This window comes from Aquarana catesbeiana, linkage group LG04 (assembly GCF_042186555.1).
Source record: "Aquarana catesbeiana isolate 2022-GZ linkage group LG04, ASM4218655v1, whole genome shotgun sequence".
Taxonomy (NCBI): Eukaryota; Metazoa; Chordata; class Amphibia; order Anura; family Ranidae; genus Aquarana; species Aquarana catesbeiana.
The window spans coordinates 246,591,416-246,605,421 of NC_133327.1; the positions used below are offsets into that span (position 1 = coordinate 246,591,416).

The 14,006-nt window shown below is 41.1% G+C and overlaps 1 protein-coding gene across 4 annotated transcripts in view; it reads right to left on the bottom strand.

Annotated features, from left to right (window-relative positions):
• The window catches only part of OPA1 (OPA1 mitochondrial dynamin like GTPase), a 156,951-nt gene that overhangs the window by 46,391 nt on the left and 96,554 nt on the right, over positions 1-14,006 (bottom strand). For all 4 annotated transcript variants that reach the window (XM_073626362.1, XM_073626359.1, XM_073626361.1 and 1 more), the window contains 2 exons: positions 12,635-12,728; positions 7,011-7,121 (listed from right to left, as the gene is read on the bottom strand). In XM_073626362.1, coding sequence (XP_073482463.1) covers positions 7,011-7,121; positions 12,635-12,728 — 205 coding nt within the window. The remainder of the gene's footprint in view (positions 1-7,010; positions 7,122-12,634; positions 12,729-14,006) is intronic.

Consider the following 14,006-nt stretch of genomic DNA (forward strand, 5'->3'; position numbering starts at 1 on the left):
TCTGTTATCAGCCTGATAACTCGTGACATCTCTGTCACATCAGATAAACGCAGCCTGACTTTTCTGTCAGGGAAGGTTGCTAAAATAGATTAACAGGGAGCGGGCCCTATAACAAAACACCTCTGAGAGTCTCTGCCTATGATGAGAGGGGGTGTGAGCTTTTCCTCCAATCAGCAATTTTAGCTATCTTGGCTGTATGTCCAGACATCACACTCTGTGTTAACCAGGAAGAGAACATTTCCTAACAGGATCTGAACTTTCTAAACAGTATATAAAGATGAAGACAGCAGATATACATGTAAAACCTATGTAGGGAGATTTGGTTCATCCCTGTGTATCATCTAAGGCTGTTCACTTCATTGAGTGTATGGAGGGTTTACATCCACTTTAAGTTTCCTTTTCTGTGCTTGGTTGGATTGTGCCTTCGTATTTCTTGGCATTATCACAAAAAAAGTAAACATTCTAATTATGTGCATAAATAGCAAATGTAACTGTACAGGAATAAAAGAAAAAAGGCTGTAGCCATAGTAAATCTTTTGGTAATGTGGAAAGTATCATTAGTTCAGAAAAACTGCACTTAAAAGATTATTATATATTATATCTCTGGACTTGTACCTATAGGTAACCCTACAATAAGGCTTACCTATAGGTAGTGTAAATATCTCCTAAACATGTACTGTCAGAAAAGTGCCAATCAATGCTGAGTTGTGTAGGTAGACTCTCTCCAAGGGTCACTGCAGAGAAAGATGAAAAAAAAAAAAAAAAAAAAAAAAAGATGGTCACATGACCTCTTTTTTCTCCCCGTCTCTAAGGTTGAAAACCTCAGATAACTGTTGAAATAACAGAATAACACGGCACAGCATGGGGAAAAATATAGATTGCTGCAGGCTGAAACTTTATTCCTCTGAAAATGTATAAAATTACAATAGAAAGTTCTATGCACCCTGTGCCTTGTGAAGTATAAACCTGCATTGCAGTCAGCCCGAATACATGGACAGACATATAGCTGCAGCAAAGCCAAAACACAGTATCAGGGAAATAGTTTATAACAAAGACTTACTTGTGTAGATCAAATATAAACTCTGGTTGTAACTGCAAAACAATGCTTCATCTGATAACATCACTTAGCAACAAGCACACAATAAAACACTTTTACCCTAAAAATAATAAAGAAGGTAACATAGCAACCCTGCTACTAATTATCAGCAGAACTGAGTCCAAAGGAAGGCAGACAAGCCTGGACAAGTATGAACTCCAAGATTACACCATCCAGTAAACTGCTACCACTTCATGTACACAATATAGACCACTTTGAAAGGAGAAGAGGGGCACATCTTTTTTCTTACACTGATGTGTGACACATGCCAGCTGGCAGTTAAAGAACGCATTCACCTGTAGGTATTCTCTAAGGAAAGAAGAGTTGGGTCTACTTTGCTGCTTTTATCCTTTCACTATGCCTTATATTCTCCAGTCTATCGGAAAAGCAGAATAAACTTTGAAAAGAGATCATTCACAGATATGTATCTCCCCTTGTTTCGTTCCAACAGGACAACGGCCAATATGCAGACCAGGAGCTGACAGCATTACAATTGTGTCTGTTTATACCCTTTACACTTCATTTTAAGGACTTAGGAATGACCTAATAAATACATGGGAGCACCCAGAGGCCCTAATGTTTGAAATATAACTAGAGCTTTGTTTGTAGAACTTTGTTTCATTACATTCTAGGATGATTTCTATTACTGTACTTTGTAAAGAGCACACTCAAGTTACTGCATGCAGGAGTCTGGGAGCACACTCATAACCAACAATGAAGTACAACTTCATTGCCAAACCTGAGCAGGTATTTAAAATGTGCTGTCCAAAGTAGTAAAATACACAGATATGAACAAGCTTCCAGTGCAGCAGCCAAAATCACTTCCATCAGAAAGCTGCCAATATGGTGAAAAAATGTAAACAGATTCCAGACGGATCTAGCAGCCAGGAGTCTGTTTACAGGCTGATGCTGCCACCAATGTAAGCCTTACATACGTGGTAACTAAACCCAGGACCCTGCATTCACTATATCTGGTCTCACAGTACACAGAACATGAAAATGCAATTATTTTAGTAAATATAAACTGCTAAATACCCTTTCTCATCAGCAGTATATAGCAGTCTTGTGACTTCTATCAGTGTCTGGCTGAGCACTTGTTAAAGACTGTAGGATGAGTTTTCATTCTCCTCTGACTGTCCTATGAAGCTGCAGGACCCCTGGCCTTCTGTGTGGACAGTGTTGATTGGCCCTGTGCTGATCACATGCACCCTCTCAAAAAAAAAAATTCTTTAGCTCTACACACCAAACTGAGCATGTGCAGAGTGCCCCCAATGCTCTCTGTACTGTCAGGAGATAGATTAGAGACTGTGGAATAAGAAAGGGGGGGGGGGATCAGAGAAGACAGGATCAAACAGCCTTTTTTACACTGCGCAGGATTAACTCCAAGCATACTTTACTGCATATACAGACTGATTTTACTGTTGTGAAATTAACCGCTTGCCGACCAGCCGCCATTATACTGTGGCAGGTTGGCACGTTACCGCTAACCGTCGTAGCTGTACGTCGGCCCTTTAAGCAGGGATAGCAGGTTCGCCCCCGCTGCCCTGGGGGGGGGGGGTGTGCCGATGCGCGTAAGCCGGCGGTCGCGATGACCGCCGGCCACGCGCAATTGTGGCCACAAGAGCCAGAACAGGGACACGTGTGTGTGTGTGTGTGTGTGTACACACAAATCCCTGTTCTGTGAGGAGAGACAGATCGTGTGTTCCTACTAGCTAGGAACAACGATCTGTCATCTACTCTAGTCAGTCCCATCCCCATACAGATAGAACACACACGAGGGAACACAGTTAACCCCTTGATCGCCCCCTAGTGTTAACCCCTTCCTTGGCAGTGACATTTACACAGTATTTAGTGCATTTTTTATAGCACTGATCGCTGTAGAATTATCAATGGTCCCAAAAATGTGTCAAAAGTGTCTGATCTGTCCGCCATAATGTCGCAGTCTCGATAAAAATCGCTGATCACCGCCATTACTAGCAATACTAAAAAAATAAAAATAATAATAAAAATGCCATAAACGTTTCCCTTATTTTGTAGACGCTATAACTTTTGCGCAAATCAATCAATATACGCTTATTGTGATTTTTATTACCAAAAATATATAGAAGAATACATATCGGCCTTAACTGAGGAAAAAATTTGCTTTTTATTAAAAAGAAATGGGGATATTTATTATAGCAAAAAGTACAAAATAGTGTTTTTTTTTTTTCAAAATTATCGCTCTTTTCAAAAAAACGCAGAGATGATCAAATACCAGCAAAAAAAAGCTCTATTTGTGGGGGAAAAAAAAGAACCTCAATTTTGTTTGGGTACAGTTAAAGCGACGCAGTGCCGTATCGCAAAAAATGGCCTAGTCATTGAGCAGCCAAATCTTCCAGGGCTGAAGTGGTTAATGTCATTTAAAGATGATCTATAGTCAAAATTGTTTTTCAAGTTCTGGATAGAGTGGAGTAGGCAGATTCACTCGTACTCGGGATGGAGGTACATATAAAGTGCCTCATTTAAAGTCCCAAACTCTTGGTGGTGACCACTGACACCAAAGGAAAAAGATGGCAAATTCAAAATGTTGCAGTTGTCATCTGAACCAACAGTGAGGGTAAGGCTCGGTTCACATTGGTGCGATGTGAGAACCCTGAGAATCCACTGCGGGTTCCCGCTTCGCAGCCGACTCACACACTGCCATGTGAGAACCCCTGAGAGTGTCAATACAAAGTTAATGACATGCCCAGATGTTCGCTTATCGCAGTGCAAACTATCTATTCGGACATGAAATCGGATCGCATTGGTGTTCGATGCGGACCAAAAAAAAAAGTCCTGCAAGACTCTGCGATGCAAATTCAGCCATACAATCTGTATGGCTGGATTTGCATCGCACAAACATTGCATGTGATTTTCACAGCAGTGCGGTGCGAATCACAAGCGATGTCGCACAGTGCACCAGTGTGAATACAGTCTAAATGTTTTTATGGAGACATTTAATCCAGTGACATCTAAGATGGGGAAACCCCCTCACTTTGTAGACATTTCCTCATACTTATTGTATTTCCAGGACAGGACATAAAGGAAAATCCCCCCAATAGGATATTATCTATTCCCTACTAATTGTAGATTTATGTACTTTGACACCAACTTTAGCAAGAGTTTCCTGAGCACAATCTTAGGGTTCTTGGAGACTTCTTTTAGCATTGAACAGTCAGTGTTTGACTGAGCTAAACCTAAGGCTGGCTTGTATAAGTATCAGGCTGATCAAAAGAAAACTGAATGGACTTGGAGACATCGAACAGTCAGCGCTGAGGTTTAATTTGATTGGCCAGCAACTCCACGACAAATTAGCATGCAGTTGTTCGAAATGTATGCTACTTGTACGTTGTTTTCCTTACAGTAGAATGGTTGATTTGAAATCATTTGAAAATCTTTTAAAATCCCTTGCTAAACGCAAAGGCATCTACGACTATTTTTCTGAGGGCCTCACAGAGCTCTTTTAATCTTAGCATGATGACACCACAAGTCAACAGCAAGGAAAACACCAGACCCTAGGGATCTGAGGTGTAAATATAAGACAGGTTCTACTTGCAGACACTTTTAATCCTTGGCATATAATCTGGAACACCAGAGTTTGATGGATTGAAGAGGTGGTAAATGTGGAGGAGTACTTACTTTTTCCAAATGACAAAGCTGCATTTATGTTAATTTTAGATAATTAAAATGAACGCCAGGTCATTTTTTTGTGTCAATTGTTCAAGTATATCACCTCTAACATCACATCCACAGATCAGAGTAAACATGCACAAATGAATGCTTTTGTAAGGAAAAAAAAACACTATACATTTTACTACTATCCAGCAAGACAAACTAGCAATAAATATTTCATAAGCATACTAGCATAAGTTAGATGCAAGACTGCCCTCTTGTGATTACAATTCAAACTCTTCATTTTACTGCTAACATCTTTGTGTGGACCTGCTACATTAATCATTTATTTTGTTTTGTTTTTTTGATCACCCAGCGGGCTAATTGAAAGAAAACTGAATTGATTTCCCCATCCACACAATCCTAGGTGGATTAAGGAATCCTCCCAGCTGCAATAGTGTATTCTGACAGCAGGGAGTCCTCCTCAGAATACGCGGATCATCACTGCAGCACTGATAAAGCAAACATTTTCCAACAAGCCTATTTGTCAGAATGCCATCATTAGATTGACTTCTCTGGAACGAGACCGGCCATAAATGGAAATTTGGCCAGACCCTGCAGAACTGGCCAAATTTCCATCTATGGACAAGCCCAGGCTATGTTCAAGTCATTTCTGTACCCTGGACACTTATTGAACTAGTTTAAATTACACTTAAGCCCAAAGTGCATGAGATTTTAGGCACTGCAAACTTCAACTGTACATTAAGGCCAGTTCACACTATAGAAACTCAGTCCGGATGAGCTGCAGATGCTTTTCTGAATGCAAATTTTTGATGTGCTTTTGACACGTTTTAGTGCATTTTTGATGCAGTCCAGTGCATTTTCCCCCCTCTTCTTTCTTAACCTTAACGACATGTGTGTTCCAGTGTGTTGTTTGGTGCATTCCAGTGCATTTTTGATGCTTTTTACAACGTTCCAGTACAGTCCAGTGCAGGAAAAATGCAGCATGTTCTACTTTTCTGCAACTGGAACACACTAGAACTGCAAGCACTGGTGTGAACTATGCAATTAAAAACCATTTAACCTACTCTCCATGCGTTTTTAATGCAGAAAAAAAGGCAATGGACTGCATGTGGTGTGAACTGGCCATGAAAGCTTCTGTATTATTGCAATAATATTTTTGCCTTTTTGAATACACCTATATTTATCTTTACCTAGTCCTTATTAACCATCTTCCGACCACGGATAGTTCTGGAAGGCCATCAAATGAAAACTTCTGACGGCCTCCTGTGATCGGGCCCCCAGCGGTGTGCGGGTGGTGCACTCTATGACTGCAGTGTCCAGGTGACACTGCTGATCACAGATTGAGATAAAGAGCCAATCAGTGGCTCTTTACCACCTAATCAGCTGTGTCCAATCACAGCTTATCACAAATGTAAACAGAAGCTGGTTATCGGCACTCCTCTCCTCATGCTGAGGGCATGAAGAGAGGAGAAGAGAGCCGATAACTGGCTTCTCTAAAAAGCACATCGACACTGATAATTAGGGCACTAATCTGTCCTGAATATCTGTGCAGTCCAAACAGTGCCTACCAGTGCCACCCATCAGCGCAACCTATTAGTGCCCAATGCCCATCAGTGCCACCAACCAGTGCCGCCCCATCCGTTCCCACCAGTGCCGCCCCATCCGTTCCCACCAGTGCCGCCCCATCCGTTCCCACCAGTGCCGCCCCATCCGTTCCCACCAGTGCCGCCCCATCCGTTCCCACCAGTGCCGCCCCATCCGTTCCCACCAGTGCCGCCCCATCCGTTCCCACCAGTGCCGCCCCATCCATTCCCACCAGTGCCGCCCCATCCATTCCCACCAGTGCCGCCCCATCCATTCCCACCAGTGCCGCCCCATCCATTCCCACCAGTGCCGCCCAATCAATCCAGCCTCATCAACGCACAGAAGAAGCAAAATAACTGGTTTATAACATTTTATAACTATGAAAAACGTTTTTTTTTTTTTTTTTAAATGATCGGTCTTCATTTATTTAGCAAAAAATAAAAAACCCAGTGGTGATTAAACACCACCAAAATAAATCTCCATTTGTGTGAAAATGATAAAAATGTAATCTGGGTACAGCGTAGCATGACTGTGCAATTGTCATTCAAAGTGTGACAGCTCTGAAAACTGAAAATTGGCCTGAACAGAAAGGGGGTAAAAGTGCCCAGTAGGCAAGTGGTTAATAACACAGGAAAAATGTTTGCTCTGCATACATAAACAAAAAGACAGAACTTACTAAGATCTTCTGCTAGTTGGACCCGCTTTCCAGTTAGCAAGTTAACTTTTTTATCACTGTCTTCAGCAAAGTCTTCCAAGATCTCCTTTACATTCTTCTCTAATCTCCTTACTGCAAGAAAAAGATAAGCAAGGAAAGTGCCAAGTAAAGTTACCCACAGGCATTAGATGAGTAAACTTGTCTTTGTTTTACAAACTTTGACACAGGCATGCACACATTGTACACGTATGTCCATATTCTCAGCAGATATCACTGTTATCTTAGGGAAACCACAGAACCCAACCCATCCAATTAGGGCTGCCCATTCACAAGGAGGGTGGTCAGACATGCAGCCACAACCCAAATGCCCTCTGGGCAGCAAAACTGAGTACTGCAGCTGGTTCCACAAACCGAAGTTAATGGAAAAGCAGACAGAAAACTAGGGCTGCACAGATTATCTCAAGTGAACAGAAAATTTCACCCAACAGCATCAGCCATTAAATATCCAATTAGCACTATTGAATCTGCAGGTACCTAGACATGCCACCAAATGTTAATACTAATGCTGGTTATGCACACAGATTATTATTGTTCAACCTGCAGGCTGAATACAAATATTCTAACAGATTACCTAATCCACACTTGTCGGTTTTTCACTCAAAGAATGTCAAATGGTGGGTGGCATGTAGTGAAATTTATATAGTGTGTGTCATTTAAGCCTTAATGCTGGCAAATGTATGTAAAATATATTTAAAGATAACAATTACCAATGCAAGATCACAATGAGCTTGTATATAGCAATGTAAGAGCCTCAAAAATAAGATTCAACAGGAAAAAATTACAAAAACCCAACTTATGAAGAGCTGACTCAAATATCAAAGTAGAACCAAAAGGTAAACCCCCCCCCGCCATTTTGGACAGAATAGAGATGATTAGAACACCAATTAGATTTGTTATTGGTGTCTGTGTACCCGTCACGGAGATTCACTCTCGACATTTGTCCCGTTTACCATTATCACTGAAAGCAAAAGAAAATCCCAAACTTTGGGTTGTCCCCAGAACAGTAATAGAGGCAAAATCTTTCAATGAGACCATTAATTGTGGTTGCTGACCTGGGGGACGCCAATGGATTCCCTTAATTTACAGGTATTTCCTCTCATTTCCTGTTTTGGCTATGGGACAGGAAGTGAAGGGAAGGGAAACCCTCGCAATGGGACACTCCCTTACTCTATCTACAATTTTTAAAAAAAGTTTTGCCTATAGTTCTACTTTAATGTAAACACGTCATGGACCTTTCTTGAAAATGTTAGCTGCCTGACCATCATAAAGACACTGTTTGACTTAAAGCCCAACTTTGGGAAAGTTTGAAAATATCATCTGCAGCGGGGCTGTGCCCACACTGCAAAGATTAATTGCTCATTTTCTCTAGGGAAATCAAAATACTTACCTCTCCCCTGGCACCCCCCCCCCCCAGTCTGTCAGTGGAATATTCCTTTGTTTCAACATGTCCAATTCAGGGCTATGGACCCTTTTTGGTCTTGATGAAGTCAGGATCCTAGACCGCTACAGCGTAGGTGTAAAAAAGGCTTTGGGGACCAGTCTAGTAGTGCTAGCTAAACAAGAAATTAACCCATGCAGTGCAGGCATAGTCCCAGTGCAAGGGATAATTTCTTAGTTGCCTTGAGATGGGCTTTAAGTGTAGACCTAAGAACTACTGTTCCTTATCTGCGTGCTTGTGCCAAGTCAGTGACACTGAAAGTTGCAAAGACAGTAGGCCAAAATGGCTGCCAGGCAACTAGCATCTTTAAATAAAAAGAAAAAAATTTGTGCGCTTGCATTAGATACTTAAATCTATATTCCTGTGTGATTGTCATAAATAGATGAATAAATGAATAAACACCATCTGAGTTAATTTTAAGTGTAAGTGAATAAAAAGTCGCTATGCGACACAGCAAATAGCGATATGTAAATCAAATACTAATATTAACCATTCCATACAGATAAATATAGAAAACTTGTGTGCAGAAAACAAGGTTATTCCAACCAAGTGCAAAGTCATAAGTGAAAGAGTTCATAATTGCGTCATGAGTCGCAAAAAAAAACACATATCCAAAGTTCATAAGTTGCATTCCTTAGTGTGTTTAAAGGAATAAGGGGACGTGAAGGGACCTCCAACCACCAGTGGATCCAAAGGTTGATAACAGATGTATCCTTACCAGACGCGTTGGACCTCCTTTATAGCAAGGCCTTAGAAACATACAGATTTAGCCCTCTGCAGGGACAGGAGATGACAGCTCACCACACGACCGGAGATGATTCCGACACTTCCGTGTTGATGTAAATACTCCCTCGTTTTAAACCGATCAGGTCCTCCAGGGCCGCCGTCCGTACACAGAGGCCGCAGAGAGTGTGGGGGAGAGGCGCTCGTGTGTGTGTACAGACGGCGGCCCTGGAGGACCTGATCAGTTTAAAACGAGGGAGTATTTACATCAACGCGGAAGTGTCGGAATCATCTCCGGTCGTGTGGTGAGCTGTCATCTCCTGTCCCTGCAGAGGGCTAAATCTGTATGCTTCTAAGACCTTGCTATAAAGGAGGTCCAACGCGTCTGGTAAGGATACATCTGTTATCAACCTTTGGATCCACTGGTGGTTGGAGGTCCCTTCACGTCCCCTTATTCCTTTAAACACACTAAGGAATGCAACTTGTAAACTTTGGATATGCGTTTTTTTTTGCGACTCATGACACAATTTTGAACTCTTTCACTTATGACTTTGTACTTGGGTGGAATAACCTTGTTTTCTGCACACAAGTTTTCTATATTTATCTGTATGGAATGGTTAATATTAGTATTTGATTTACATATCGCTATTTGCTGTGTCGCATAGCGACTTTTTATTCACTTACACTTAAAATTAACTCTGATGGTGTTTATTCATTTATTCATCTATTTATGACAATCACACAGGAATATAGATTTAAGTATCTAATGCAAGCGCACAAATTTTTTTCTTTTTATTTCAATTTTTCACCTCATTGATATTTTTGGTTTTTGTTGCAGCTGCAGTCACACTAATTTTTGCTTGGTAGCGCAGGTTTTCTTTTTTTCCTTTTTAACTAGCATCTTTAGAAAGTTGTCAGCAATGGAGGGTCCATATGTCTCTAATGAAAGGTTTACTTAAAGATCTTTAACCACATCCATACCGGGCCTGTTCTAGCACTCCTCTCCTACATGTAAAAATCTTTTTTTTGCTAGAAACACATTATACAGGTGATGCTCGAAAAATTAGAATATTGTGCAAAAGTTAATTTATTTTACTAATACAACTTAAAAGGTGAAACTATTATATGAGATAGACTCATTACATGCAAAGCAAGATAGTTCAAGCCATGATTTGTCATAATTGTGATGATTATGAGTTACAGCTCATGAAAACCCCAAATCCACAATCTCAGAAAATTAGAATATTGTGAAAAGGTGCAATATTCTAGGCTCAAAGTGTCCCACAATAATCAGCTAATTAAGCCATAACACCTGCAAAGGGTTCCTGAGCCTTTAAATGGTCTCTCAGTATGGTTCAGTAGGAATCACAATCATAGGAAAGACTGCTGACCTGACCGTTGTGCAGACACCCTCCATAAGGAGGGAAAGCCTCAACAGGTAATTGCAAAATAAGCTGGATGTTCCCAAAGTGCTGTATCAAAGCACATTAATAGTAAGTTATGTGGAAGGGAAAAGTGTGGAAGAAAAAGGGTGCACAAGCAGCAGGGATGCTGCAGCCTGGAGAGGATTGTCAGGAAAAGGCTATTTAAAAGTGTTGGGGACTGAGGCTGTAGTCAGTGCATCAAGAGCCACCACACACAGACGGATCCTGGACATGGGCTTCAAAAGACGTATTCCTCTTGTCAAGCCACTCCTGAACAACAAACAATGTCAGCAGCGTCTTACCTGGGCTAAAGAAAAACAGACCTGGTCTGTTGCTCAGTGGTCCAAAGTCCTCTTTTCTGATGAGAGCAAATTTTGCATCTCATTTGGAAGTCCAGTGTGAAGTTTCCGCAGTCTGTGTTGATTTGGGGAGCTATGTCATCTGCTGGCGTTGGTCCACTGTGCTTCATTAAGTCCAGGGTCAATGCAGCAGTCTACCAGGAGATTTTGGAGCACTTCATGCTTCCTTCCGAAGACGTGCTCTATGGGGATGCGGACTTCATTTTCCAGGAGGACGTGGCACCTGCCCACACTGCCAAAAGCACCAAAACCTGGTTCAATGACCGTGGGATTACTGTGCTTGATTGGCCAGCAAACTCGCCTGACCTGCACCCCAAAGAGAATCTATGGGGCATTGCCAAGAGAAAGATGAGAGACATGAGACCGAACAATGCACAAGAGCTGAAGGCCACTATTGAAGCATCCTGGTCTTCCATACCACCTCAGCAGTCCACAGGCCGATAGCTTCCATGCCACGCTGCATTGAGGCAGTAATTGCTACAAAAGGGGCCCAAACCAAGTACTGAGTACATATGCATGCTTATACTTTTCAGAGGTCCGATATTCTTCTATGTACAATCCTTGTTTTATTGATTGCATGTAATATTTACATTTTCTGAGATTGTGGATTTGGGGTTTTCATGAGCTGTAAAAGCCATAATCATCACAATTATGAAAAGTCACAGCTTGAACTATCATGCTTTGCATGTAATGAGTCTCTCTCATTAGTTTCACTTTTTAAGTTTCATTAGTGAAATAAATGAACTTTTGCACGATATTCTAATTTTTTTGAGTACCACCTGTATATGATTTTTTGGCAGACACCTTAGGGAATAAAATGGCGGTTGTTGCAACTTTTTATGTCACACGGTATTTGCGCAACAATTTTCAAGCGCATTTTTTTTTTGGGGGGGAAAAAAAAAAAAAGTTTCATGAATGAAAAAAACAAAACAACAAAAACATTAAAGTTAGCCCAATTTTTTTGTATAATGTGAAAGGTACAAAAAAAAAAAAAATAGATACCCAACAAGTCATGCTTTAAAATTGTGCACACTCGTCGAATGGCGCCAAACTTCGCTACTTAAAAATTTACATAGGCGACGCTTTAAAATTGTTTACAGGTTACATGTTTAGAGTTACAGAGGTCTTTGGCTAGAATTGTTGCTTTCGCTCTAATGCACGCGGCGATACCTCATGTGTAGTTTGAACAGCGTTTAAATATGTGGGTGGGACTTACGTGTGCGTTCGCTTCTGTGCGCAAGCACACGGGGACAGGGACAGGCATCATTCAGATATCCCCACTGAAAGTCAAGGACGTCATATGACGTACTGCGGGCAGGAAGTGGTTAAGGACCCTCAAGTTTTAGTTACCTGTATAAAAAAAAAAAAAAGAAGACCGGGATCCTTACTCTAAAATACAGCAATAAAATTGAGGGATTTCTCAAATCCCTCACTTTGTTTTCTAGTATTATATTTCAGATACTTTTATAGATACAATTTAGGGGCTGAAAACATTGATACTTTCCTTTATTGCCAGTTCAAGTTTAATTTTGTTTAGTTTATACAGTTTGCAAAGTACAATGCTTTTTACTACTGCAGTCACTACAGATCTGGTTGACCTGCAACAAAGATCACATAGATGCACCCTTTTCCAAATCCTACCTTCTGTGTTTGTTAGCTGCTGCCTTAAGGTGTTTGCAGTGATTGCCAGCATCCGCTGTATTCTCCAAAAAAGGACCACATCATTACATTCCAGCTAAGAAAAAAAAAAAAAAAATTAGGTAGTATGGGTAAGACATTTTCAAATCTTAGAAAAGGCTAGCATCCAGTGTTCCTTAATTACCACCATAGGGTGTGCCTGCAGTATTTCTAAATCATCTTCTGATGGTCTGAATATGGCAATGAAAGATTCTGCTTTAAGACTGACTGGTTGTCATGGAATTTCCTACTAAATTCTCAGGCACGGAAATTTGCATTTTTGATGAGAGACCTTCCCTAGCAACCAGAACATCTCAGAGCAGCTGGCTGCAGATCCAGATCCAGGTGTTAAAGAGGACTTGGGACAAGACATGGATCAGAAATACTAGAAGAACACTCCACATGGGTAAGAGAAAAATGTGCACACTACTAGTGTGACAAACAAAACTATTGTTTTTATTCTACTAAATGTGCTATTAAACTCAACATAACATTCAGATATTGAACATAGGCAACATTTAATAATTTTGTATAATGATGTGCTTTGACAACACCATTTAAATATCAAAGTGTTAACCACTTCAATACCTTCACCTTCTTCCTGCCCAGGCCAAATTTCAGCTTTCGGCGCTGTCACACTTTGAATGAAAATTGCAAGGTCATGCAACGTTGTACCCTCCTCCCCCTCTGTATGTGGTTTATAAAAATAAATGCTGCAAATACCTCATTTCAGAGCTGAGATCGCAATCACATGACCGGCCGGATCTCTCCTTTCCTCCTCAGAGATACAGCGGGCGGGACCGAGAAACCCCCGCTGAAGTTAGGAGGGGAGGAGGAGATATCCGGCCGCTCATGTGATCGCTATCTCCGCTCTCAAATTAGGCATTTGCAGCATTTATTTTTATAAATCATACACAGAGGGGGACACTACAATAGGAGGCAGCACGGATGGTGCATACAGGTTAGTGTTATTCAAACGGCACTGTCACAAGCTGACAGGCAGGGAGGGAGGGGGGGAGAGAGCACAGAGGAGACAGAGAGCAGGCTGCGGATGATGGACGTACATAAACTGACCACGGTGTCATGGCTCAGCAGCCATGATACACCATGGTCAGTTTACAGGGGGGGGAGGGTACAAACTGGCAAGATCAGCCAGCATTGTGTCATATAACACGCTTTAAAGGAGCAGGATCCTTTCTTTTTTTTTTTTGGGTTAATAAACGCTTTAACTTTAGTTATTAAAAACTGAATTTTTCAAAAACACCTCAGATTTGTTAGAAGTTATAAAAAAGAAGCCTAACAGGTTTCAAAAGTGTATCATAAAAGTAAAAAAAAA